Source organism: Oncorhynchus clarkii, chromosome 22 (assembly GCF_045791955.1).
Source record: "Oncorhynchus clarkii lewisi isolate Uvic-CL-2024 chromosome 22, UVic_Ocla_1.0, whole genome shotgun sequence".
In the NCBI taxonomy this organism is placed as follows: domain Eukaryota; kingdom Metazoa; phylum Chordata; class Actinopteri; order Salmoniformes; family Salmonidae; genus Oncorhynchus; species Oncorhynchus clarkii.
In genome coordinates, this window is record NC_092168.1 from 18,925,416 (window position 1) to 18,952,986 (window position 27,571).

At 41.8% G+C, this 27,571-nt stretch overlaps 2 protein-coding genes across 3 annotated transcripts in view; one reads left to right on the plus strand and one right to left on the minus strand.

Moving 5' to 3' along the window:
- The first annotated feature begins 2,443 nt into the window (after positions 1–2,443).
- On the plus strand, positions 2,444–11,640 carry LOC139380272 (receptor activity-modifying protein 1). Of its 2 annotated transcripts, none has more exons than XM_071122829.1 (4): positions 2,444–2,669; positions 4,035–4,092; positions 7,868–8,009; positions 8,740–11,640. In XM_071122829.1, exons 2-4 carry the CDS (start codon positions 4,035–4,037, stop codon positions 8,972–8,974), a joined length of 435 nt encoding a protein of 144 aa, XP_070978930.1. In that variant the 5' UTR covers positions 2,444–2,669; the 3' UTR covers positions 8,975–11,640. The 2 variants fall into 2 exon arrangements, with proteins under 2 accessions (XP_070978930.1, XP_070978931.1); XM_071122830.1 differs by having other exon boundaries at positions 2,549–2,669; positions 4,019–4,092.
- Positions 11,641–13,980: 2,340 nt separating this feature from the next.
- Positions 13,981–27,571, minus strand: part of LOC139380523 (solute carrier family 4 member 3) — a 92,828-nt gene continuing 79,237 nt past the window's right edge. The window contains exons 20-24 of the mRNA XM_071123256.1: positions 27,257–27,423; positions 24,768–25,021; positions 16,941–17,110; positions 15,467–15,640; positions 13,981–14,850 (exon numbers count right to left, since the gene is read on the minus strand). Coding sequence (XP_070979357.1) covers positions 14,770–14,850; positions 15,467–15,640; positions 16,941–17,110; positions 24,768–25,021; positions 27,257–27,423 — 846 coding nt within the window. The 3' untranslated portion in view covers positions 13,981–14,769. The remainder of the gene's footprint in view (positions 14,851–15,466; positions 15,641–16,940; positions 17,111–24,767; positions 25,022–27,256; positions 27,424–27,571) is intronic.

The window sequence follows — 27,571 nt, forward strand, 5'->3', positions numbered from 1 at the left end:
GTGAAATGGAAATGTTTTCATACGACCATTCCTGCACATTTCACAAGTAGCTAATTGATTATTATTATATTATGTGTATGTTGCTTAGCAGCTCGAGATGGATGTGCATTAGCGAAATCATTGAATCATCACATTTTGCACTTAGGGAAAAATACATGACGGGGGTTGCTGAAAGGTATTTTCACAGGACTCCTGAAAGATTCATCTGTCAAGTGGTCGTCTAGTCGAGGCACATGAAACACCGCACAATGGTGTTCAAACTTTCCATTGCTCACTCTTGAGTTTAATTGAAAAGAGCAGAGTGAAGAGAAGGGCGCTGTTTTGACAAAAGCTAACACCCAAAACAAAAACATTTGACTGATGAGATGAAAGGTTTGAGGGTGAAATTTTCCAGCTTTGCTTTAATTGCTTGTTTAATTGTAGAGAAAGTGGGGGTCTCCAAGTCTAAAGGCTTCATGAATAGCGGCCATTAGGCTTTAAAAAAAAAAATTAATAATAATAATAAAAAAGTAAGTATGTGTGTGATTGTGTGTCTTAGCTTCCGTGTGTGCCCATAGTAGGGCTGGATGCTCATCAGAACATTCGGACAGTTGTGATCTGCAATCCAGGCCTCTTGCCATTCTTCAATCCATCTCGGGAACATTCCCAGAGTGCTGCATTCCGGAACAATTGTTCTGAGACCCGAGATGTTTTTAGAACAAGAGAGACTTGGAAAAGTTCAACCACTCTCTCCAAGGAAACAACTACTGGCACAGCCATACAACCCTAAACAGTGCTTTTTTTCAAACTTGTTTGGACACTTATCCTTCATAGTTTATGGAACAGATCACATTACCTTTTGGGATTTAAGAATAACATTTGACATACATTACATTACAGAGGGCACTATATTATTGTGCTAGTGGCTGCCAAGCCATAAATATGTCAACCTCACTCTGGCAACCATAGGCTTCAACATGCTGTCACTAAGCAATGCCATAGGGGTATGACAGCTACAAGTCACTCCTATTGCACTAGCTCTGGGCCCTGTCAACGTGTTGCGAGGCGAGTGTCAGAGTCTGCAGGACATCTACAAGCTTGTCTGTTTACACAGCTCTACGTCGCTATTCAGTGTTTTAGAAGGTAAAGAAAGAGACAGGCGGGCATGGACATAGACATTAGGCTCATGAGTAAAGGTGGCTATTTCACATAGCAGTACTGCTCTTTTGGCTATAGTAGTCGATCAAAAACAACGACTGAGTGTTGTCATAAAGGTTATAGGACATGAGAATTTTTGACAAGTGGTTAAAAAGTCACAGGATCAAACAAAAAAATATATTATTGAGAGTTTAGAAATAAACGAGACGGTTAAGTTCTAATCCTTTTTTTAAATGCTTCTCTGGAGCATATTGACTACCAAAAGGCTCTATAATTACAAGTAAACTTTTTGCTTGATTGTAGGATTGGTTTGCATTTGGTGCCTTCCAGTATCAGGATTGAGAAACTCTTGGGTATAGAACTTCATCCATATCTGTCAGTGTAGTATGTGTGCCGAGAAACAGCTTGCCTAATGCTGTGTGTGCATGAAATATATATCTCATCGTAGACAATCCAATGACAATAAAAAGGTAATGGAATGAAGGTTGGTGGTTGTAGCGCTAAATTGAATTAAACTGTCTACACACCGTATTTTTCCTCATCCACTACTGCAGATAGATCTTGGGCTTATTTAGGCCATATACAATGTAGTTCAAGTTTAAATCACGTCACAATTCACACGGTTTTACTCGTGACACACAACAACAATGCTACCCATTGTCTTGTGGCTTACTATTAGCCTGGAGACACCGAGGGGTCAAGAGCAGGTCTGGGAGCAGATTTATTGCATGTAATTACTCAGGATATATCAGTAGGGGGAGAAAACTCAACACTGTGTTACTCTCAGATAAATCTATTGCCTCTCCCTGCTGTCCAATCTATTTAGGTAATATAGAACTGTAATACGATGCTTGAAACCAAAAAAAATATGGACATGAGGGGAGGGTGACTTTTTTAGTGGAACTAGGTCATCAATTTACAGCTTAACAAAACTATTTAATTGGATGCTGTCTGTATGTGTGTGTGTATGTGTGTGCATCTCTGTCTGTCTGTATGCACTTCTGTGTGCCTACAATAGGGATGTGTTGTGGTCACTGTATGTGTACTGTCTGTCTCTGTCTGGTGTACAGTGTGTGTCGGTTACCCCAATACATGTTGCTAGTTAAGGGTAGAGAGCGGATCACCAAGCCTGTACCCTCTCTCCCCATCCCTTCTTCCCCCATCTAGGCCCTCCATCCCACCCCAACATTAATATACTGTACATTTTAACATACCAAAATGTAAGGCCTGCTTGTCCGTTTCACTTGGGTATAGCCGGAGGATGGGGTTTTAAGTATAGAAGCATGGGAAAGGAAGCAGCCTGACAGTGGTTTAGAGCTGGGAGATTGCATAAACACAACTCCCAGTCCCACGGACTGATAAGACCCTGAATCCCTAAAGGGGTTCTCATTCGCTGCAGCCATGAAACAATGTTTCCTTGGTTAGTTGGTTTTCAGCAGCGACTCTACTTCACAGGAGACCGACTGGGCTCCATATTTTGCGTGTGACCTTCCAGGAACAGAAGATGAATTAATCTACAGATATAAGTCAAGGTATTATCTTACCTCATTTGCACACACTGTATATATACTTTTTCTACTGTATTATTGACTGTATGTTTGTTTATTCCATGTGTAACTCTGTGTTGTTGTATATGTCAAACTGCTTTGCTTTATCTTGGCCAGGTTGCAGTTGTAAATGAGAACTTGTTTTCAACTAGCCTACCAGGTTATTTAAAGGTGAAATAAATACATAAAAAATGTATCCAGTTGTGTAAAGTACTTAAGTAAAAATACTTGAAAGTACTAATTAAGTATTTTGTTGTTGTGTATGTATTTAGTTTACTACACTACATCCCTAAAGAAAATATTTACCTTTCACTACCATACATTTTCTCCGACAACCAAAAGTACTCATTACATTTCGAATGCTCGGGCAGGACAGCAATATTGTCAAATTTACACACCTATTAATACAACACATTGTCATCCCTACTGCCTCTGATCTGGCATATTCACTAAACACAAATAGTGTGTTTATAAATGAGTGCTGGCGTGTGCCACTGTCTGTTCATATATTAAAAAAACTAGAAAATCGTGCCATCTGGTTTGCTTAATATAAAGAATATGATATATAGCTTTATATATTACTTTTTACTTTTATTTAAGTAAATCGGTTGGGTGCAGTCAAATGCTGTACTTTTTAACTAATTGTTTGGTGTTTGTAAATCTACTCACAACTCCCAGTATAACCCATGTCCCAAGAGATAAATTCATTCATTTAAAAAAATATTCAGTAAACAGCTGGCCATTCACTATTTTACCAGCTATTAGAGATAAAAATACAAATGTTTTGTGTCAAACAATACAAAGCAACTTGATATTTCAATCATATCAGAACATAAGCGGATGTTCTCTTTCCCTCTTCAGTCATCTATTTTTATAGAACTAAATGACACGACAAGCGATTATCCATTTGAGTCACTTATCTGCACAGAAAGAATGCTAGTATGCTAGGGCGAAGTGAGGTGAGGTGATAATCTGGCAAGGCAGGGCATGGATTAATAAGTAATTTTTCAAACTGCCACAAGTTGAGGGAAAATTATGTGTAAAAGCAGTTGCTGGCATGCATTTGCCAGACTGTCATGTAGCCTGGTTCTGGCATAAGCCGGTTTCAAATCCTATTGCTAGTGTACCATGTGGTCTTAATGATGCCAGCCTGAGGCCTGAGACCTTTACTTTACATTTGCCTTGTATTCTAGACGATCAAAGGTGGGAAGCAACATGTTGATGGTGACGATACTCAGTAGGACGCACTATCTGCACACCTGATAGGTAGTTGCAGGTGCAAACATTACGTATTGCCATTACTGAATTGTCATTGTTTGATTAACTATGGACAGTATCTATTTCTGACAGATGGAGAATCGACAGACTATTTTGACCTGCCTTATTGTGATCCTCATGGCCTTAACACGTGAGCAACAATTACACTACTTCGTTTGACTTGGTCCTCCAACCTACTTTTCAATGCCCTTTCGAGGACAGTTGCATTTTTATCCTGATACAGCAATGTCTACAGCAGTCTAGTCCTCTAATTGTCATGCTAAAGCAAAAACATATAAGGCCTTTAAAAGTGGGGGAGAAAGCAATACAGTGCCTTGTAAAAAAAAGTATTCATCCCCCTTGGCGTTTTTCCAATTTTGTTGCATTACAACCTGTAATTTTAAATGGATTTTTATTTGGATTTCATGTAATGGACATACACAAAATAGTCCATATTTGTGACGTGAAATGAAACGAATAACGTGTTTCAACAAAAAAAATGTAAAAATGTAAAATTAGTGAGTGTATATGTATTCACCCCCTTTGCTATGAAGCCCCTAAATAAGATCTGGTGCAACCAATTACCTTCAGAAGTAACATAATTAGTTAAATAAAGTCCACCAGTGTGCAATCTAAGCGTCACATGATCTCAGTATATACAGTGCCTTGCGAAAGTATTCGGCCCCCTTGAACTTTGCGACCTTTTGCCACATTTCAGGCTTCAAACATAAAGATATAAAACTGTATTTTTTTTGTGAAGAATCAACAACAAGTGGGACACAATCATGAAGTGGAACGACATTTATTGGATATTTCAAACTTGTTTAACAAATCAAAAACTGAAAAATTGGGCGTGCAAAATTATTCAGCCCCCTTAAGTTAATACTTTGTAGCGCCACATTTTGCTGCGATTACAGCTGTAAGTCGCTTGGGGTATGTCTCTATCAGTTTTGCACATCGAGAGACTGACGTTTTTTCCCATTCCTCCTTGCAAAACAGCTCGAGCTCAGTGAGGTTGGATGGAGAGCATTTGTGAACAGCAGTTTTCAGTTCTTTCCACAGATTCTCGATTGGATTCAGGTCTGGACTTTGACTTGGCCATTCTAACACCTGGATATGTTTATTTTTGAACCATTCCATTGTAGATTTTGCTTTATGTTTTGGATCATTGTCTTGTTGGACAAATCTCCGTCCCAGTCTCAGGTCTTTTGCAGACTCCATCAGGTTTTCTTCCAGAATGGTCCTGTATTTGGCTCCATCCATCTTCCCATCAATTTTAACCATCTTCCCTGTCCCTGCTGAAGAAAAGCAGGCCCAAACTATGATGCTGCCACCACCATGTTTGACAGTGGGGATGGTGCGTTCAGGGTGATGAGCTGTGTTGCTTTTACGCCAAACATAACATTTTGCATTGTTGCCAAAAAGTTAAATTTTGGTTTAATCTGACCAGAGCACCTTCTTCCACATGTTTGGTGTGTCTCCCAGGTGGCTTGCGGCAAACTTTAAACTACACTTTTTATGGATATCTTTAAGAAATGGCTTTCTTCTTGCCACTCTTCCATAAAGGCCAGATTTGTGCAATATACGACTGATTGTTGTCCTATGGACAGAGTCTCCCACCTCAGCTGTAGATCTCTGCAGTTCATCCAGAGTGATCATGGGCCTCTTGGCTGCATCTCTGATCAGTCTTCTCCTTGTATGAGCTGAAAGTTTAGAGGGACGGCCAATTCTTGGTAGATTTGCAGTGGTCTGATACTCCTTCCATTTCAATATTATCACTTGCACAGTGCTCCTTGGGATGTGTAAAGCTTGGGAAATCTTTTTGTATCCAAATCCGGCTTTAAACTTCTTCACAACAGTATCTCGGACCTGCCTGGTGTGTTCCTTGTTCTTCATGATGCTCTCTGCGCTTTTGACGGACCTCTGAGACTATCACAGTGCAGGTGCATTTATACGGAGACTTGATTACACACAGGTGGATTGTATTTATCATCATTAGTCATTTAGGTCAACATTGGATCATTCAGAGATCCTCACTGAATTTCTGGAGAGAGTTTGCTGCACTGAAAGTAAAGGGGCTGAATAATTTTGCACGCCCAATTTTTCAGTTTTTGATTTGTTAAAAAAGTTTGAAATATCCAATAAATGTCGTTCCACTTCATGATTGTGTCCCACTTGTTGTTGATTCTTCACAAAATAATACAGTTTCATATCTGTATGTTTGAAGCCTGAAATGTGGCAAAAGGTCGCAAAGTTCAAGGGGGCCGAATACTTTCGCAAGGCACTGTATACACCTGTTCTGAAAGGCCCCAGAGTCTGCAACACCACTAAGCAAGGGGCACCACCAATTAACCGACACCATGAAGACCAAGGAGCTTTCCAAACAGGTCAGGGACAAAGTTGTGGAAAGGTACAGATTGGGGTTGGGTTATAAAAAAATATCCGAAACTTTTAACATCCCACAGAGCACCATTAAATCCATTATTAAAAAATGGAAAGAATATGGCACCACAACAAACCTGCCAAGACAGGGCAGCCCACCAAAACTCACGGACCAGGCAAGGGGGGCATTAATCAGAGAAGAAACAAAGAGACCAAAGATAATGCTGAAAGTCCCACAGTGGAGATTGGAGTATTTGTCCATAGGACCACTTTAAGCAGTACACTCCACAGAGCTGAGCTTTATGGAAGAATGGCCAGAAAATGCCATTGCTTAAAGAAAAAAATAAGCAAACACGTTTGGTGTTCGCCAAAAGGCATGTGGGAGACTCCCCAAACATATGGAAGAAGGTACTCTGGTCAGATGAGACTAAAATTGAGCTTTTTGGCCATCAAGGAAAAAGCTATGTTTGGTGCAAACACAACACCTGTCATCACCTCGAGAACACCATCCCCAAAGTGAAGCATGGTGGTGGCAGTATCATGCTGTGGGGATGTTTTTCATAGGCAGGAACTGGGAAACTGGTCAGAATTGAAGGAATAGTGGATGCCGCTAAATACAGGGAAATTCTTGAGAGAAAACAGTTTCAGACTTCCATAGATTTTAGACTGGGACGGAGGTTCACCTTCCAGCAGGACAATGACCCTAAGCATACTGCTAAAGCAACACTCGGGGAAACATTTAAATGTCTTGGAATGGCCTAGTCAAAGCCCAGACCTCAATCCAATTGAGAATCGTGGTATGACTTAAATATTGCTGTACACCAGCGGAACCCATCCAACTTGAAGGAGCTGGAGCAGTTTTGCCTTGAAGAATGGGCAAAAATCCCAGTGGCTAGATGTGCCAAGCTTATAGAGACATACCCCAAGAGACTTGCAGCTGTAATTGCTGCAAAAGGTGGCTCTACAAAGTATTGACTTTTGGGAGGTGAATAGTTATGCACGCTCGAGTTCTGTTTTTTTCTCTTATTTCTTGTTTGATACACATTAAAAAAGGTTTTGCATCTTCAAAGTGGTAGGCATGCTGTGTAAATCAAATGATACAAAAGGCAACAAAATAGGGAATATGCCAAGGGGGGTGAATACTTTCGCAAGCCACTGTATATCTCCAAACTGTCCTATTCCAAATACAAGAGCTTTGTGGTCCAACAGTTGTTTCGCTGTCAGTTTTTATACCACCTAAAAATAATGGAAAAACACATTCTAACTAGTGTCTACTGATTCAGTAGTACTAAAAGAGACATGTGAGACTGTGGAATATTTCACCGCCTCCTCCCTCGCTCCATAATGGTCTGGGATTTATATGAAACATGTTTTGTTGACACATCCTTAACAGACATGAAATCACCAACCCACTGCCGAAAATCTACAGTTCTATCGAATGGTTGATGTTTTTTACTCCTATTTTGTAATAGATTGGGAGTTGGGATAAACAGGTCTGCTGTCACGATGTGTTTACTTTTCACCAACTCTTGTTTTTTTTCTAGGGTTTAGCGAGGGTGGCTACGTTGCACAGTGCAACAGGCTAACGTTCGACCACTACGTGCATGGTTACTGCCTCCCAAACTTCAACCAGAGCATGGAAGCTAGCAACTATCAGCACAGATGTCCCTGGCCCACCTTTAAAGAGTGCGTGTGTGTACCCCTACAACAGAGGGGTTTGGTGTACAGCCTGACCTGTCTCTAGCCTTCCTGCCTATTGTATTTTGTATTGAGGGGGGTGGGGGGGGGGGGCCCTGAGCTCACATCCCCTGGCTGATGAGTGAGAACAGAGGAAAGGGCTAAGTATAGCCGCGTATGACCATTTTTAATGGCTATATCGCTAAAGATACAACCTTTAGTCATGGGAGAGTCAGACCTTTCCTGTCTCCAGGGTGTATTTTGTGTAACTTCACGTTAGAGCTGATTCAATGTTTTGGGGTGGTAGCCTAGTGTACATGTCTAGCCACACTGCTCCACTCGTATTTCTCCGACATCACATGTTTATTCAGAGCGAAGATGTAGTGCTAGCCCATTAATTACACTGTAATAATTCATATATTACTGTTGACATCGCCTGCAGGGCCCAGACCCTGGAGAACTAAATGGTGTGTTTGGGTGGTGTCTCTTTAACACGGGGAACAGATCAACCGGTTACACCCTGAAATTTGAGCGATTGGTTCACAGTAGTCCAGGCTGTTTAGTACATGCTACTTTTATTAGTCTGTTTTGACAGTGGCTCTGGCCCATTTCTCTCCTCTTTCTTAATGAAGTGTGCACTTGTTCACTCCCCACTAAAAGGAATGGAGTGAGTGAATGCCCACTTCAGGAGAGAAATAGGGAAATGGAACATTACTTTTTTTTACCTTTTCACCATCAGCTCCTACATCATTTTGAAGCACTGTGTGGAACAAGTAGCCACCAGTACCAGGTGTGTGGAGCCTTCACTGAAGGATGACATCTTCCTAGAGGTGCACCAGATGTTCTTCTCACTCTGCTCGCGTGTGGAGGACCCGGCTTTCGCTGTCCTGATGTTGCTGATTCTGCCTTGTATCATCACCATTCTGCTCCTACCCCTGCTGTGTGTCCACATCACCACAACCACTGGGCTCTGAGAGCCAACCCTCTTGGTGGACAAATCTTACAAATGCACACACACACACACAAAATACACTTTCACGTGAGACACACTAGACGTAGCCAACAGAAAGTTGGATATCTGTTTAACATTCAGAAACACACATTTTTGCACACCCATATATTGTATGTTGAATAATGGTACTTATAGTATTGTAATACCCTGTTATGTTCTTAAATAAGTCTTGAATAAAAATGTGATAGATTTATTTGAAACACATAATAAAGATTTATTTGAAACACATAAATATTTATTTTCAGACAAAAAAATAACAATTTGTTTTACAGTAGTTTGAAAACCCCTTTACAATAATAACAGGCTGAACCGCTATTCAAGTATCCACATAACAGAAGTATCTTTCAGTATTGCTAATGCTAAAGTAATTAATAATTTATCATAAAATTAACTCACATACTTTTTTTTCTCAGACAGACAAACCTCACTTCATCAGGTATCGTTTTCAGAGCAGAAAAACGTATCTTTGTGTGTGTGTGTGTGTGTGTATGTGTGTCACTATATTTGTGTGTGACATGGCTTCAGGATGATTTTAACACAGGTATAGCATGTATAAACCATACTCACCTTCTTAAGAGTGACACTAAAAACATTGTCCTTCATTGAGAGATATGTCATAAGTCCTTCATTACAAGTGAGCTGCAGAAAATCCTTTAAATGCCACAAGACCGTCAATTAAAGTCAAATTCACCTACCTAACAATAAACCCGTTATCTACTTCCCCAGAGTCTGATGAACTAGTGGATACCATTTTTATGTCTCTGCGTACAGTATGCAGGAAGGTAGTTTTGCGAGTCAAAGCTAACTAGCATTAGCATAATGACTGGTGCTAATGCTAACTGTTCCAGTATACTTCCAGTCATTGTGTTAATGCTAGTTAGCATTGAGGTAACTAGCTCGTAGCTTCATTGTCAAAATCTTGAACTATCCCTTTAAAGGGGACCTTCACCTTTATAACTTTATATTCATTACAAGGTGCAAACTTGTAGGACAAGTTGGGAATGACCAATTAATAAAAATAAAAAACTGGACATACAATAGGATGTTGCCACAGGGTTAGCAGTGCTATCTTATTACTTATGAAGGTAGATACATAAAAGATATACAGGTAATCTATTTGCATACATTTCTGATTGTCTACAGTACTTCTTAACGCCTTCACAAATGTCCTAGTCATCCAATCAAATGAAGAAAAAAAAGGTCCCAGAGACTTCAAGTGAGAGACGGGTAAGTAGCAGCGGCTACAAAATAACGCTATATTCCTAGATTTTGGGTGGGTGGTCTGGTCTGTGCTAGCATGGAGGTATCAGGCGACGAAACATTGTGGATTCCCAACATCCAACATGCCAGGCCTATTTCATGGGCCTAGAACTATTTTCTTTTCATGTCCCTGCTCCAAATCTTGAGGAATCCAGACAGAACAGAAGAAAGTGGCTACACTATACCTTTTTATTATCTTGAATAATAACCACTCTTCCAAATCTTTATTTTTTTCCCAGTGACTGAGTGATTGTTTTACTGAGTGTAGGCATATCCACCACAGGGCCACGGGGATCTCTGGTAGCCCTCAACACACCAGCAAGCCTGTGTTCTCAAACAACAATGACCTTTCCCCGTTTTTCCTTCACATCAAGTGAGGGGGAAGCTTTCTCCCCTTGCCCTCATCCCATTTTCATGTCTGACGCCATGGTAACTGTGATACCTTTTGACTTTGACATGCCAAATACAATGCCAGTAGCTGTCTATTACTCCAAGCCCAGAGTAAAGCACGGCCACTTTGGTCTGAGATTCTATTGACTTAAGTCCTTCCTTCAGAAGCCAAGTTGACGCTAGCATACCTCCAGTTTAACAGAGCAGCGGAAGAGACAGTGCAGACAAAGTAGAGACTATCAAAACAACATCCCTGGAAACTTACTATATAGGCCTGTACATTCAATACGTCTCAGGGGGTAAGTAGGTTGTCCATACACAACATGCCATTGCAATCCCAGTATCTACACTCTTAGGGAAAAAAGCTGATAAATAGTAGTACCTTGTAGGGTTCTTCGGATTGACCCCATAGGGGGAACCCTTTGCAGAGGGTTCTATCTTGAATCTTTTATATAGTGTTCGTTATAGAACTCCCTGTATATGGTTCTACCTAGAGCATGCTGGGAAATACTGTATGATATATGGTTCTATGAAGAACCCTTGCCTTCCAAAGTACCCTTCTTGCTTTCCAAAGAATCCTTATTGCCATCTAAAGAATTATCAAAGAACTCCTTCCTACAAAAACGGTTCTTAGAATGTTAAAGGTTCTAGGTAGAACCCTTTCCCTTACAAAGAACCCTTGTCTTCCAAAAAGGGATCTTCAGATCAAAACGGTTCTTAGTAGAACCCTATCCCTCCGCAAATAACCTTTTTAGAACCTTTTTTTCTAAGAGTGCAGTGTTTGTACGACAAGAGTCAATAAGACATGCGATGTTACACTTCTCTAGTGGGGTCCATTTAAAAAATAAAAAAAACAGCAGTATCCTATTATACAATACATCATTTTGTCAAATTCAGCAGATGCTTCAATATTTGAAACATGGTCTCCACTTCACGTGTATCAATTTAAACCTATGGTTCTGCAGCACTGTTCATGATAACATAGTCCATTTTAAACAGACAAACATTCTGTGTGGGGTAGAAACTTGAACCTTGGGGAAAAGAGTCCATTCCAATCACTGTACATGTTAAACACATGCCAAGTTGTATATAATCACTTCTGAACCACTTGTGTGTATAATTTTAAATATTTCATTGAATGGTTTGTGTACACAACAGGGACACAAAACCAATGATCAATGATCTATTTGCTTTACAAAGGTTAGTTTTACCTCATGCTATAGTACCCTTCACATTCAACAGTTGCCTACAGAACATGGAAGTACAGTGCCTTGCGAAAGTATTCGGCCCCCTTGAACTTTGCGACCTTTTGCCACATTTCAGGCTTCAAACATAAAGATATAAAACTGTATTTTTTTGAGAAGAATCAACAACAAGTGGGACACAATCATGAAGTGGAACGACATTTATTGGATATTTCAAACTTTTTTAACAAATCAAAAACTGAAAAATTGGGCGTGCAAAATTATTCAGCCCCCTTAAGTTAATACTTTGTAGCGCCACCTTTTGCTGCGATTACAGCTGTAAGTCGCTTGGGGTATGTCTCTATCAGTTTTGCACATCGAGAGACTGAAATTTTTTCCCATTCCTCCTTGCAAAACAGCTCGAGCTCAGTGAGGTTGGATGGAGAGCATTTGTGAACAGCAGTTTTCAGTTCTTTCCACAGATTCTCGATTGGATTCAGGTCTGGACTTTGACTTGGCCATTCTAACACCTGGATATGTTTATTTTTGAACCATTCCATTGTAGATTTTGCTTTATGTTTTGGATCATTGTCTTGTTGGAAGACAAATCTCCGTCCCAGTCTCAGGTCTTTTGCAGACTCCATCAGGTTTTCTTCCAGAATGGTCCTGTATTTGGCTCCATCCATCTTCCCATCAATTTGAACCATCTTCCCTGTCCCTGCTGAAGAAAAGCAGGCCCAAACCATGATGCTGCCACCACCATGTTTGACAGTGGGGATGGTGTGTTCAGCTGTGTTGCTTTTACGCCAAACATAACATTTTGCATTGTTGCCAAAAAGTTAAATTTTGGTTTCATCTGACCAGAGCACCTTCTTCCACATGTTTGGTGTGTCTCCCAGGTGGCTTGTGGCAAACTTTAAACAACACTTTTTATGGATATCTTTAAGAAATGGCTTTCTTCTTGCCACTCTTCCATAAAGGCCAGATTTGTGCAATATACGACTGATTGTTGTCCTATGGACAGTCTCCCACCTCAGCTGTAGATCTCTGCAGTTCATCCAGAGTGATCATGGGCCTCTTGGCTGCATCTCTGATCAGTCTTCTCCTTGTATGAGCTGAAAGTTTAGAGGGACGGCCAGGTCTTGGTAGATTTGCAGTGGTCTGATACTCCTTACATTTCAATATTATCGCTTGAACAGTGCTCCTTGGGATGTTTAAAGCTTGGGAAATCTTTTTGTATCCAAATCCGGCTTTAAACTTCTTCACAACAGTATCTCGGACCTGCCTGGTGTGTTCCTTGTTCTTCATGATGCTCTCTGCGCTTTTAACGGACCTCTGAGACTATCACAGTGCAGGTGCATTTATACGGAGACTTGATTACACACAGGTGGATTGTATTTATCATCATTAGTCATTTAGGTCAACATTGGATCATTCAGAGATCCTCACTGAACTTCTGGAGAGAGTTTGCTGCACTGAAAGTAAAGGGGCTGAATAATTTTGCACGCCCAATTTTTCAGTTTTTGATTTGTTAAAAAAGTTTGAAATATCCAATAAATGTCGTTCCACTTCATGATTGTGTCCCACTTGTTGTTGATTCTTCTCAAAAAAATACAGTTTTATATCTTTATGTTTGAAGCCTGAAATGTGGCAAAAGGTCGCAAAGTTCAAGGGGGCCGAATACTTTCGCAAGGCACTGTACACAATGACAGTGGTGCTACACAGTGATTTTGATACCTGTGGTATAATTCCAGTGACTTTGACAAAGGTTTTGAATAATGTTAATAATTGCAAATTCCTCCAACTAACAGGCATTTAGAATGCATCCCATATGTCAATATCGCTTCATATAATTTTGGCAACTAACAACAAACTAAAGTAAATAGGTAGGCTAACATTTAATTCGGTAAGGTCACAAAAATACAATTTTTTTTAACATGTTCAAGGTCAGCAGATCTCAATGTGTTTACTTGTATGCATCCACAATCATTGGATTGGCCTGTTGGGCAAAATATACCTTATAAAGTAACATCTCTCCAAAACACACGTAATCCTCATGTACTGTATCTTCGTTTCAGGGAGAACTGCATTCAGAGGGGATCAACGAATGTATCTTCTCCTGTTATTAGTATCGGTGCAGGTGAATCACAAAGGTCAAAAGTGAACGTATCCTGTGAGGAGCACACAACTAAAGGGAGTGCACACAGTGAAAATAATGCCGAACTTCCTGTTTGGTTAACGTCGTCATTGAATTCCACTGATAATGGCTACAGTACGAAGAAGGGTAAAAAGGCAGTTATGCTGAGGAGGGCAGTAGAGTATTGGCTCCCAGTGAAACCAGTGTGGCTGTCATACAACCAGTGTTCATTCCACTGGTGCCCCAAATAAATGGGACCCCAACACAGGGAGGGAAAACCAACCTACTGGAGTACTTGGGGTTGTTGTCATTGCACTTACGCCCGGAACCTGTAGAGAGCTTGACCGTTAAAAGCAAGAGGAAGAATCCATGTCCAGGGTTTGAGTGGGGACGAGTGTTTATGAATTATTGGTCTGTGTTTAAAAGGTGCAATGTCCATGTCACGCACTTGAGGATTCCTGACACGCTCAGCAACAGTAGGGCAGCAGAGCTACTGACCTCTTTGAGAGGAAAAACTGTTGCAGCAGGAAAACCAGAAACAAATTATAACAGTGGGGTTATTCCTTTACATCATTTTTAGATCAAAGTACAGTAGAATTTGAATATAATATATGTATATACAGTATATATACACATAAGGTTTCTCTGTTGGACGAAAATCCTACCGTCATCTGAGTGTTTTCAAGACACAGCTCCCAGACGTAATAAGAAACATGCTCGTGATTGGAAGATGGAGAGAGCCTTGGAAGATGGAGAGATCCGATTGGGCCTACCCGTGTGACGTGTCTACACAAGCATGTGAATCTCATTATACTCGTCCCGACCATCCTCGTCAAAGTTGGGGGAGTCCTCATTTTCCCCGTCGAGCTGTAAGAGCGAGAGATGTTGGGATGTCATCAGAATCTTCATTCATAGTGTCTTGATGCTTTGGCCAATATAGTGAAACAATAATAGAAGAATATGCATTTAGCAGACATTTTAATCAAAAGCGATTTACAGTCATGCGTGCATACATTTTACACGTGGCTGGTCCCAGGAATCTAACCCACAATTCTGTCATTGTCACACACACACACACACACACACACACACACACACACACACACACACACACACACACACACACACACACACACACACACACACACACACACACACACACACACACACACACACACACACACACACACACACACACACACAATTATCCTCTGTGTTTTGATCAAGTCCGTTCTCCAGGACCCCTGCCTCCTGTTTTCGTTAAGATCATGTGGTTTAGAGACTTGACTTCGAGGAGATAAACATTTTTAAAATGTATTGTTAACTGAATTAAAGTACTGTGTCGCACGCACATTTCACAAATAAACTGAAATCCTCTTGCGAACACGGGACATCAGTGTTACTATTTGTAACGTGTGACCCAATGTTGCCTGGACCAGATGATTGTGCCTGAATTCAGAGAATTCCAGGAATGTCCACCTACCGCCTGAAGCTCACGCTCCTCAAAGACCCGGGAGAGGATGAGGCGGCGGAGCGGCACGGTCATGATGAGGATGAAGGGGAAGGCGAGTGAGGCCACGGTCGACTTGACCACCCACAGTAGCACAATGCAGGCCAGCTGGATGATGGTGAACATGTTCATACGCCACGTCTTCACCTGTGGCCCACGCACACACAAACATGTAAATGGGGTTATACTGCTTATGCTTATGACAAGTCTTACAATGCATCATACCTGCAGACTTTAAGTACAGCCTTACCCATAATTGAAATAAATTGAATTCATATTTTATATTAATTTGTTTAGGAATAATGATCTGGGCAGGACAATTAACACATACTGTTCATAGAGATGAGACAGACAGACACTGAGTGTACAAAACATTAGGAACACATTCGTCGGGGCATGGACACTACAAGGTGTCTAAAGCATTCCACAGGGATGCTGGCCCATGTGGACTCCAAAGCTTCTCACAATTGTGTCAATTTGTCTGGATGTCCTTTGTGTGGCGGACCATACACACAGGAAACTGTTGATTGTGAAAAACCAAGCAGAGTTGTGGTTCTTGACACACTCAAACCAGGGCGCATGGCACCTACTACCATACTCCGTTCAAAGGGACAAATATTTTGTCTTGCCAATTCAACCTCTGAATGGCACACATGTACAATCCATGTCTCAATTGCCTCAAGGCTTAACAATCCTTCTTTAACCTGCCTCCTTCCCTTCATCTACACTGATTGAATTGATTTAACAAGTGACATCAATAAAGGATCATATCTTTCACCTGGATTTACCTGGTCAGTCTTTGTCATGAAAAGAGCAGGTGTTCCTAATGTTTTTTTGTACACTAGTAAATACATGTTATATCACTGTCATAATTCAACCCCATCCTGTCACCGAGTTAAGATTTGCTACCCTGCCTATGGAAATGATTATATAGCGGGGCAGCAGGTAGCCTAGTGGTTAGTGTTGGGCTAGTAACCAAAAGGTTGCTGGATCAAATCCCTGAGCTGGCAAGGTAAGAATCTGTCATTCTGCCCCTGAACAAGGCAGTTAACCCACTGTTCCCTGATAGGCTGTCATTGTAATTAAGAATTTGTTCTTAACTGGCTTGCCTCGTTTAATAAAGGTTAAAAAAAATAGAATTAGATGGATTGAGCTCCATCTAGTGGGTGGATCCCCTTCTGTCTTTCACTAACATTGACAGCCTACACCTGACTAGACACGGATCAAAAACATACCTATTGCAATACCGACATTAGATCAATGTCTATGGTCAACTTCATCCTTTTATCATTTGATTGCAAAGTAAGTCCACACACACAAGTCCGACATCATGCACAAATAAACTCACAAACATGCAAAACCAGGATACCAAAATAGATTGGGCACAAATCTATAACAAAAACAGAGGTCGAGTAGATTCTCCATCGTATTCTGCTATTGGGCTCACCTTGGTCACGTATATGTGGTCGGGGTGGTGCTTGGCGGGCGTGAACATGAGTGTGATGCGCTCGTAGAGCTGGATGCCGGTGATCGACGTGACGCCCATGTAGAGGAAGATCCCGAACAGCACGGCCAGTGGGATGTTACGGAGCACGTCCGTCATCACGATAGACATGCCTTAGGAAAACACAAGTCAAAGGTGAAAGGTCAAATGTGTGAGATCCAGGTCGCATGGGGATCTGTAGGTTGGTTGAATTCAGATCGACTGAGCCAGTTCAGCAGTAATCTCGGTTAACCCGGAACTCAAATCTGGTTATATTTAAGTAGTCTGTCCACGAGTGAATAGTTCTGGTGTAACACCATTCAAGAACGTCTGTTACAGTACCTTGCAAACGCATTCATTCATGGACATACATAAAATAGTCCAAATTGGTGAAGTGAAATGAAAAAAATTACTTGTTTCAAAAAATTATTTAAAAAAATCAGAAAAGTGGTATGTGCATTACTGTGTGTATTCACCCCCTTTGCTATGAAGCCCCTAAATAAGATCTGGTGCAACCAATTACCTCACATAATTAGTAAACCTGTGTGCAATCTAAGTGTCATATGATCTGTCACATGATCTCAATATATAACCTGTTCTGAAAGGCCCCAGTGTCTGCAACACCACTAAACAAGGGGCACCACCAAGCAAGCGGCACCATGAAGACCAAGGAGCTCTCCAAACAGTTGTGGAGAAGTAGAGATTAGGGTTGGGTTATAAACAAATATCTGAAAAAGACTTGCAGCTGTAATTGCTGCAAAAGGTGGTTCTACAAAGTATTGACTTCGGTGGGGGGGGGTGAATAGTTATGCGTGCTCAAGTTCTCTGTTTTTTGTGTTATTTCTTGTTTGTTTCACAATAAAACATATTTTGCATCTTCAAAGTGGTAGGCATGTTGTGTAAATCAAATGATACAAACCACCCAAAAATGCCAAGGGGGGTGAATACCACAGAGAACGCTATATACACAGATAAACTACACCACTGGTATTAGAACATAGTCCCTATCAACCATTGACTGTTTATTTTCCTATTTCTTAGTTTGCTGTCCATGTTACATTTCTGAGTGCAACAGTACAGTACACCTGACAAGATACTCTGGGATACACTAGTGACCATATCCCCCATGCATCCCGCAAAGGCGGAGGTGTTGCTAACATTTACGACAACAAATGTCAATTAAAAAAAAGAAAGAAATGACTGCATCTTCGCCTTTTGAGTTTCTAGTCATAACATCTATGCAGTCTACTCAATCACCTTTTATAGCTACTGTTTACAGGATTACTGGCCCATATACAGCGTTCCTCACTGAGTTCCCTGAAATCCTATCGGACCTTGTAGTCATTGCAGATAATATTCACATTTTTGGTGACTTTAATATGGAAAAGTCCACAACCCCACTACAAAATGCTTTTGGAGCCTTTATCGACTGTGTCTTGTCCAACATGTCTCCGGACCTACGCATTGCAAAAGTCATACCCTGGATCTATTTTTGTCCCATGGAATAAACATTGTGGCTCTAAACGTTTTTCCTCATAATCCTGGACTTTCGGACCAATATCTTATTATGTTTGCAATCGCAACAAATAATCTGATCAGACCCCAACCGAGGATTATCAAAAGCTGTGCTATAAGTTTTCGGACAGCCAAAAGATTCCTAGATGCCCTTCCAGACTCCCTCCACCTACCCAAAGACGTAGAGTAATCTGTTAACCACCTAACCTAAATGTAACCTTGCGTATTACCCTAGATGCAGTCACACCTTTTAAAAACAAAAAATATTTGTCACAAGAAATTAGCTCCCTGGTATAAAGAAAATACCCGAACCCTGAAGCAAGCTTCCTCGGACAGGGCCACAATGTCTCCTGATCCCTCCTGTCTCAGCCTCCAGTTTTTATGCTGCCATAGTTTATGTGTCGGGGGATAGGGTCAGTCTGGTGTATCTGGAGTATTTCTCCTGTCTTATCCGGTGTCCTGTGTGAATTTAAGTATGCTCTCTCGAATTCTCTCTCTCTCCCGATGCAACTTGGGTACACTGCAGCATCCACCGAGAGACTCTTGCTGCCAAGGGAATGCCTGACAGCTTGAAATACATTTTGGACACTACAGTGAAAATGGTTAACTTTGCTAAAGCAAGGCCTGTGAACTCTCGTGTATTTTCTGCGCAATGATATGGGCAGTGACCATGTAACGCTTTTGTGCTCGTTATTAAGAGGCAAAGTATTGAAACTGTTTTTTTTATTTATTAAGAGACAAGCTTAAAGTTTTCTTGACTGACCACAATTTTCACTTGTCTGACCGCTTGCATGATGACGTGTTTCTCACACGACTGGCCTATCTGGGTGATGTTTTTTCTCACCTTAATGATCTGAAGCTAGGATTACAGGAACTCTCCGCAACTATATTCAATGTGCGGGAAAAAATTGAGGCTATGATTAAAAAGTTGGAGCTCTTCTCTGTCTGCATTAACAAGGACCACACACAGGTCTTTCCATTGTTGTATGTTTTTTTGTGTGCAAATTAACCCAAGGTTATGGACAATGTCAAATGTGATATAGCGAAGCACCTGAGTGAGTTGTGTGCGCAATTACGCAGGTACTTTCCCATCTCGGATGATACAAACAACTGGATTCGTTATCTCTTTCATGTCCATGCTTTTCATTTATGAACATTTGAACATCTTGGCCATGTTCTGTTATAATCTCCACCCAGCACAGCCAGAAGAGGACTGGCCACCCCACATAGCCTGGTTCCTCTCTAGGTTTTTTCCTAGGTTTTTGGCCTTTCTAGGGAGTTTCTCCTAGCCACCGTGCTTCTACACCTGCATTGCTTGCTGTTTGGGGTTTTAGGCTGGGTTTCTGTACAGCACTTTGATATATCAGTTGATGTACGAAGGGCTATATAAATACATTTGATTTGATGTCCTGCCTCCAGTCCACTTACCGATATCTGAACAAGAGAGCCTCATCGAAATTACAACAAGTGGTTTTGTGAAAAATTGAATTGAATCAAAAGCCACTGCCAGATTTCTGGATTGGACTGCTCTCAGAGTATCCTGCCTTGGCAAATCACGCTGTTAAGACACAGATGCCATTTGCAACCACATACCTATGTATGACAGGATTCTCGGCCCTCACTAGCATGAAAACTAAATACAGGCGCAGACTGTGTGTGGAAAAAGTCTGAGACTCTCCAATACAACCCAAAATTGCAGAGTTATGCGTCTCATTAACAATTGTTTTAATGAACAAATAAGGTTTTATATGTAAGGTGTCTAAGTAAAGAGCAAAATGATTGATTATTATTATTTGTGGCCTGGTCCTATAAGTTTTCTTTGTCACTTCCCGCGAGCCAGGTTGTGACAAACTCACACTCATTCTTATATTTAATAAATGTATCTTATAGTGTGTGTGTGGCAGGCTTACAATGATGGCAAAAAAGAGCTGGAGGCTGGGCTTTCTCCTATAGAGCTACAGTGCATTGCGAAAGTATTCGGCCCCCTTGAACTTTGCGACCTTTTGCCACATTTCAGGCTTCAAACATAAAGATATAAAACTGTATTTTTTTGTGAAGAATCAACAACAAGTGGGACACAATCATGAAGTGGAACGACATTTATTGGATATTTCAAACTTTTTTAACAAATCAAAAACTGAAAAATTGGGCGTGCAAAATTATTCAGCCCCCTTAAAACCTGTTGAGGACATGGCAGATTTACGCCCCCTTTGGAGAAATTGGGTACCCCTAGTAAACTGAAAAAAAAATTGTCAAAAATTGCTAATATATGCATATAATAATTATTATTGGATAGAAAACACTCTAAAGCTTCTAAAACCGTTGGAATTATGTCTGTACGTATAGCAGAACTCACAGGGCATGCATTCTTCCAAACTAGTTTTGTGGTCATGAAAGTTGGAGCAACTTTGACGTCATCGCCCCCACCCTTCCCAACCACTTATGGATCTGGGGATACTTTCTATCTCTTCCACTAGATGTCCTCATTCTGTAGAGCGTTTAATCGTTCAAATCGCGCGAGAATTGGCCCTATGGGAGTGATTTGAGTAAGTGCCGCGAGAAAAAACCTGTGCGTTAGGGCGCGAATTGGTCACAGCCATTCCTTTGTTCCAGCACTCCTGGGAAGAGCAAACGATGCCCGATTGAATTGAAATTTGTTTTGTGTGTTAAAAACATCATAAAGCTTGCTTCTGCACTTAGTTTGACCTGTTTAGTCGACATATAATATGTAATTTTGAAGTTTTGATGCGCAACTTTTCCGGACCAGAGGACATTTTGGGTGCATTTCAGCTGATGTTATTAGCAGTAGCTAATACAAAGACGCAAGACTTGAAACCAAACGATGTATTGGGTAAGTATGAACCCTTCCAGAACATTCTGAACGAAGACCATCGAAGGTAAGGGAATATTTATGCTTAAATGTGTGTTTCTGTTGACTCCAACATTACGGAGAAATGTAGCTTGTATCTGAGCGCATATTGAATAGTGTGCGATTTCTGTAACGTTAAAAATAAATGTAACAAAGCGGTTGCATAAAGAAGCAGTGTATCTTTCTAACTATATGTAGAACATGTATATTTAGTCAAAGTTTATGATGTCTATTTACGTTATCTTGCCGCGCTACCTAGATTTCCTGCGGACATTTTTGAGTAATTTCTGAACATGAGCTCAATGTAAATGGACATTTCTGGATATAAATGGCATATTATTGAAAAAAAAAAAATGTACTGTGTAACATGTCCTATTACTGTCATCTGATGAAGATTTTCAAAAGGTTAGTGAATGATTTATTTTTTAATCCTGCTTTTATAATTTTATATTTTCTGGGACAAAATGGCTGCCTCTTGTCTTGGTTTCGGTGGTGGTCTAATATAAATATGTGGTGTGTTTTCACCGTAAAACATTTAAAAAATCTGACATGCTGGGTAGATGAACAAGGTGTTTATCTTTCATTTGAGCTATTGGCATCAACAGGTTTTAAGTTAATACTTTGTAGCGCCACCTTTTGCTGCGATTACAGCTGTAAGTCGCTTGGGGTATGTCTCTATCAGTTTTGTACATCGAGACTGACATTTTTTCCCATTCCTCCTTGCAAAACAGCTTGAGCTCAGTGAGGTTGGATGGAGAGCATTTGTGAACAGCAGTTTTCAGTTCTTTCCACAGATTCTCGATTGGATTCAGGTCTGGACTTTGACTTGGCCATTCTAACACCTGGATATGTTTATTTTTGAACCATTCCATTGTAGATTTTGCTTTATGTTTTGGATCATTGTCTTGTTGGAAGACAAATCTCCGTCCCAGTCTCAGGTCTTTAACAGACTCCATCAGGTTTTCTTCCAGAATGGTCCTGTATTTGGCTCCATCCATCTTCCTATCAATTTGAACCATCTTCCCTGTCCCTGCTGAAGAAAAGCAGGCCCAAACCATGATGCTGCCACCACCATGTTTGACAGTGGGGATGGTGTGTTAAACTGTGTTGCTTTTACGCCAAACATAACGTTTTGCATTGTTGCCAAAAAGTTCAATTTTGGTTTCATCTGACCAGAGCACCTTCTTCCACATGTTTGGTGTGTCTCCCAGGTGGCTTGTGGCAAACTTTAAACGACACTTTTTATGGATATCTTTAAGAAATGGCTTTCTTCTTGCCACTCTTCCATAAAGGCCAGATTTGTGCAATATACGACTGATTGTTGTCCTATGGACAGAGTCTCCCACCTCAGCTGTAGATCTCTGCAGTTCATCCAGAGTGATCATGGGCCTCTTGGCCGCATCTCTGATCAGTCTTCTCCTTGTATGAGCTGAAAGTTTAGAGGGACAACCAGGTCTTGGTAGATTTGCAGTGGTCTGATACTCCTTCCATTTCAATATTATAGCTTGCACAGTGCTCCTTGGGATGTTTAAAGCTTGGGAAATCTTTTTGTATCCAAATCCGGCTTTAAACTTCTTCACAACAGTATCTCGGACCTGCCTGGTGTGTTCGTTGTTCTTCATGATGCTCTCTGCGCTTTTAACGGACCTCTGAGACTATCACAGTGCAGATGCATTTATACGGAGACTTGATTACACACAGGTGGATTGTATTTATCATCATTAGTCATTTAGGTCAACATTGGATCATTCAGAGATCCTCACTGAACTTCTGGAGAGAGTTTGCTGCACTGAAAGTAAAGGGGCTGAATAATTTTGCACGCCCAATTTTTCAGTTTTTGATTTGTTAAAAAAGTTAAATATCCAATAAATGTCGTTCCACTTCATGATTGTGTCCCACTTGTTGTTGATTCTTCACAAGCAAATACAGTTTTATATCTTTATGTTTGAAGCCTGAAATGTGGCAAAAGGTCGCAAAGTTCAAGGGGGCCGAATACTTTCGCAATGCACTGTACATGTTAATTGAATGGTCTGCCTATCCATGTGAGAGACACAGACTCGGTCTTGACCATTATGTCTTTACTGAAGACTCATCTCTTCAATAGGTCCTATGATTGAGTTTAGTCTGGCCAAGGGGTGCAACCAATGGACTGGAGTGACGAACCGCCCTTGCTGTCTCTGCCTGGCAGGCTAACCCTTTCTTCACTGGGATTCTCTCCCTCTGACCCTATTATGGGGGCTATGTGACTGGCTTACTAGTGGTTTTCCATGGCATCCCTAGGAGGAGTGCGTCATGTCGTGCCACGCTTTTTTCTATACTCGACTTGAGTGGGTTGAGTCACTGACGTGATCATCCTGTCTGGTTTTGCAACCCTTCAGGCTTGTGCGGTGGAGAAGATCTTAGTGGGCTATACTCAGCCTTATCTCAGGGTAGTAAGTTGGTGGTCTATTGATATCCCTCTAGTGGTGTGGGACTGTGCTTTGGCTAAGTGGGTAGGGTTATATCCTGCCTGGTTGGCCCTGTCTGGGGGTATCGTCGGACAGGGCCACAGTTTCCCCCGACCCCCCATGTCTCAGCCTTCAGTATCTATGCTGTAATAGTCTATGTGCTGGGAGGCAAGGGTGAGTCTGATCTATCTCATGAATTTTTCCTGTCTCATCTGGTGTCCTGTGTGAACTTAAGTATGCTATCTCTAATTCTCCCATTTCTCTATCTGTCTCTGTCAGAGGACCTGAGCCCTATGACCATGCCTCAGGACAACCTGGCGTGATGGCTCCTGGCTGTCCCCAGTCCACCTGGTTGTGCTGCTGATCCAGTTTTTGCTGTTTTGCCTGTGGCTATGGAACATTAACCTGTTCACCAGATGTGCTATCTTGTCCCAGACCTGCTATTTTCGACCCTCTCTCTCTCTTTCTCTCCTTCTACCGCACCTGCTGTCTCGACCTCTGGTTGCTTGGCTATGAAAAGCCAACTGACATTTAGTTCTGAGGTGCTGACCTGTTGCAATCTCTACAACCACTGTGATTATTATTTGACCCTATTGGTCATTTATGAACGTTTGAACATCTTGAAAAACGATCTGGCCTTAATGGCCATGTACTCTTATAATCTCCACCCGGCACAGCCAGAAGAGGACTAGCCACCCCTCAGAGCCTGGTTCCCTTCTAAGGTTTCTTCCTAGGTTCCTGCCTTCATAGGGAGTTTTTCATAGCCATGGTGCCTCTACATTTGCATTGCTTACTGTTTGAGGTTTTAAGCTGGGTTTCTGTATAAGCACTTTGTGACATCTGCTGATGTAAAAAGGGCTTTATAAGTACATTTGAATTGATTTTGATCAATGACATCTTCCTTCACATCACACCAGGGCCTACATCCAATCCTTTCCAGAAAAACAGCATCCTCCTCACCCACGAGCACGGCAACTACCAGGCCCGTCACCCGCTGCTCCTTCACCTCCTGGATCATAGGCTTCTCGCCAGGCGCTGTGGCCTTGCTCATGACAGTAAGGGCGTTGACATGCGTGACAGAGCGCACAGTGGCGGCTGTGAGCCAGGGCAGGCCTAACAGAGGGCACATGGCGCCCAGCGTGACAATGAGCAGCAGGTCCAGGTGGAAGCCCGATCCCTTGACCAGGCGACGCTCCTTCTTGCTGACGATTAGTCTAGGATGGGAGGATGGAGGAAGAGTAAGAGAGTAAGGAATGGGTAAGGAAGGTGTAAATCACACACACCTGTACACATACATTCACACATGCATCCACATGCATGTTTACACATACATGCATAAACACATATGTGCAAAATCACATGTATGTTCACACACACACACACACAAGTAAACACCCAGCACACGTATGCAGCCCAGGTCACCACATGTAGAAACAAGCACTATTTTCATGTTCTTATTTGTTTAGTATTGTGCCTGTGATATAAAGTCAGTAATCTTCACTCTACTCCAATGTGATTGGTAAATGCCAGAGAAGGAACAGATGTCAGTTGGTTAATCATTATGGCCTGCAGCCAATTGATAGTTGACATTGTTGAACTTGCAGTACCTCCAACTCTGTTTATAGATTTGCTTCACAACATCATCCTACCAAAAACTGGTTTCTCGATAGCAACCCCTACACTGATATCACCATGGTTACCCAACTAGCACGTATGAGACAACATATATCCTCATCGCCCAGACGGCATCCCTAGCCGTGTCCTCAGAGCATGCGCAGACCAGCTGGCTGGTGTGTTTACGGACGTATTCAATCTCACCCTATCCCAGTCTGCTGTCCCCACATGCTTCGAGATGGCCACCATTGGTCCTGTACCAAAGAAGGGAAAGGTAACTGAACTAAATTACTATCGCCCCGTAGCACCAACTTCTGTCATCATGAAGTGCTTTGAGAGGCTGGTCAAGGATCATAACACCTCCACCTTGCTTACCACCCCAATAGGTCCACAGACGCAACACTGCCATAACACTGCACACTGCCCTATCCCATATGGACAAGAGGAATACCTATGTAAGAATGCTGTTCATTTACTATAGCTCAGCATTCAACACCATAGTACCCTCCAAGCTCATCCTTAAGCTAGAGGCCCTGGGTCTCAACCCCGCCCTGTGAAATTAGGTCCTGGACTTCCTGACGGGCCACTCCCAGGTGGTGAAAGTAGGAAACAACATCTCCACTTCGCTGATCCTCAACACTGGGGCCCCACAAGGGTGCGTGCTCAGCCCCCTCCTTTACTCCTAGTTCACTCATGACTGCGTGGCCATGCACGCCTCCAACTCAATCATCAAGTTTGCAGATGACACACCAGTAGTAGGTTTGATTACCAACAATGACGAGACAGCCTACAAGGAGGAGGTTAGGGCACTAGGAGTGTGGTGTTATCAAAACAACCTCTCACTCAACGTCAACAAAACAAAGGAGATGATCATGGACTTCAGGAAAAAGCAGAGGGAGCACCCCCCCCCCTATCCACATCGACGGGACAGCAGTGGAGAAGGTGGAAGGTTTTAAGTTCTTCGGCGTACACATCATTGACAAACTGAAATGGTCCACCCACACAGACAGTGTGGTGAAGGTACAACAGCGCCTTTTCAACCTCAGGAGGCTGAAGAAATTTGTCTTGGCACCTAAAACCCTCACAAACCTTTACAGATGCACATTTGAGAGCATCTTGTCGGGCTGCATCACCGCCTGGTACGGCAACTGCACCGCCCACAACCGCAAGGCTCTCCAGAGGGTGGTGCGGTCTGCACAACGCATCCACCAGGGGTAAACTACCTGCCCTCCAGGACACCTACAGCACCTGATGTTACAGGAAGGCCAAAAAGATCATCAAGGATAACAAGCACCCGAGCCACTGCCTGTTCACCCCGTTACCATCCAGAAGGTGAGGTCAGTACAGGTGCATCAAAGCTGGGACCGAGAGACTGAAAAACAGCCATCACTAACACAGAGAGGCTGCTGCCTACATACAGACTTGAAATCATTGGCCACTTTAATAAATGGATCACTTGTCACTTTAATAATGTTTAAATATCTTGCATTACTCATCTTATATACTGTATTTTATATCATCTATTGCATCGTACATATGCCACTCTGTCTTTGCTCATCCATTTATATATATTCTTCTTCCTTTACTTAGATTAGTGTGATTAGGTAGTTGAAGTGGAACTGTTAGATTACATGTTAGTTATTGCTGCACTATTGGAACTAGAAGCACAAGCATTTCACTACACTCGCAATAACATCTGCTAATCATGTGTACGTGACCAATAAAATGTTATTTTATTTTATCTAGTCTAACAAATGTGACTGGCATAACCATGGTAATTGACTCCCTCTTCACTTCTAAAGTGACACGTTACCATAGCAACATGCAGCACTTACGAGGTGATCTGTGTCTCCATGAAGATGAGGATGAAGACAAGGAGGGCGGGCACCACCGAAGCCCCCATCATCCACAAGGGAAAGGGCTTCTTGTCACCGAATGGACTGATTAACCAGCCCCGCTTGTCAGGAGACGTGACCGAGAAACCAGATGGTACATTCAGCTTCTGTAAAGTCACAGGCAACAGAAACAAGATCAGTCAGGGCAAAATTATAACGAGCAAGAACAGGACAGTTTGTTGTGAGTGACTTTGTTTTAAATGTTCAATGTGTATCAGGGATGTAGTTATCAGGGATGTAGTGGAGCCTTTAGAT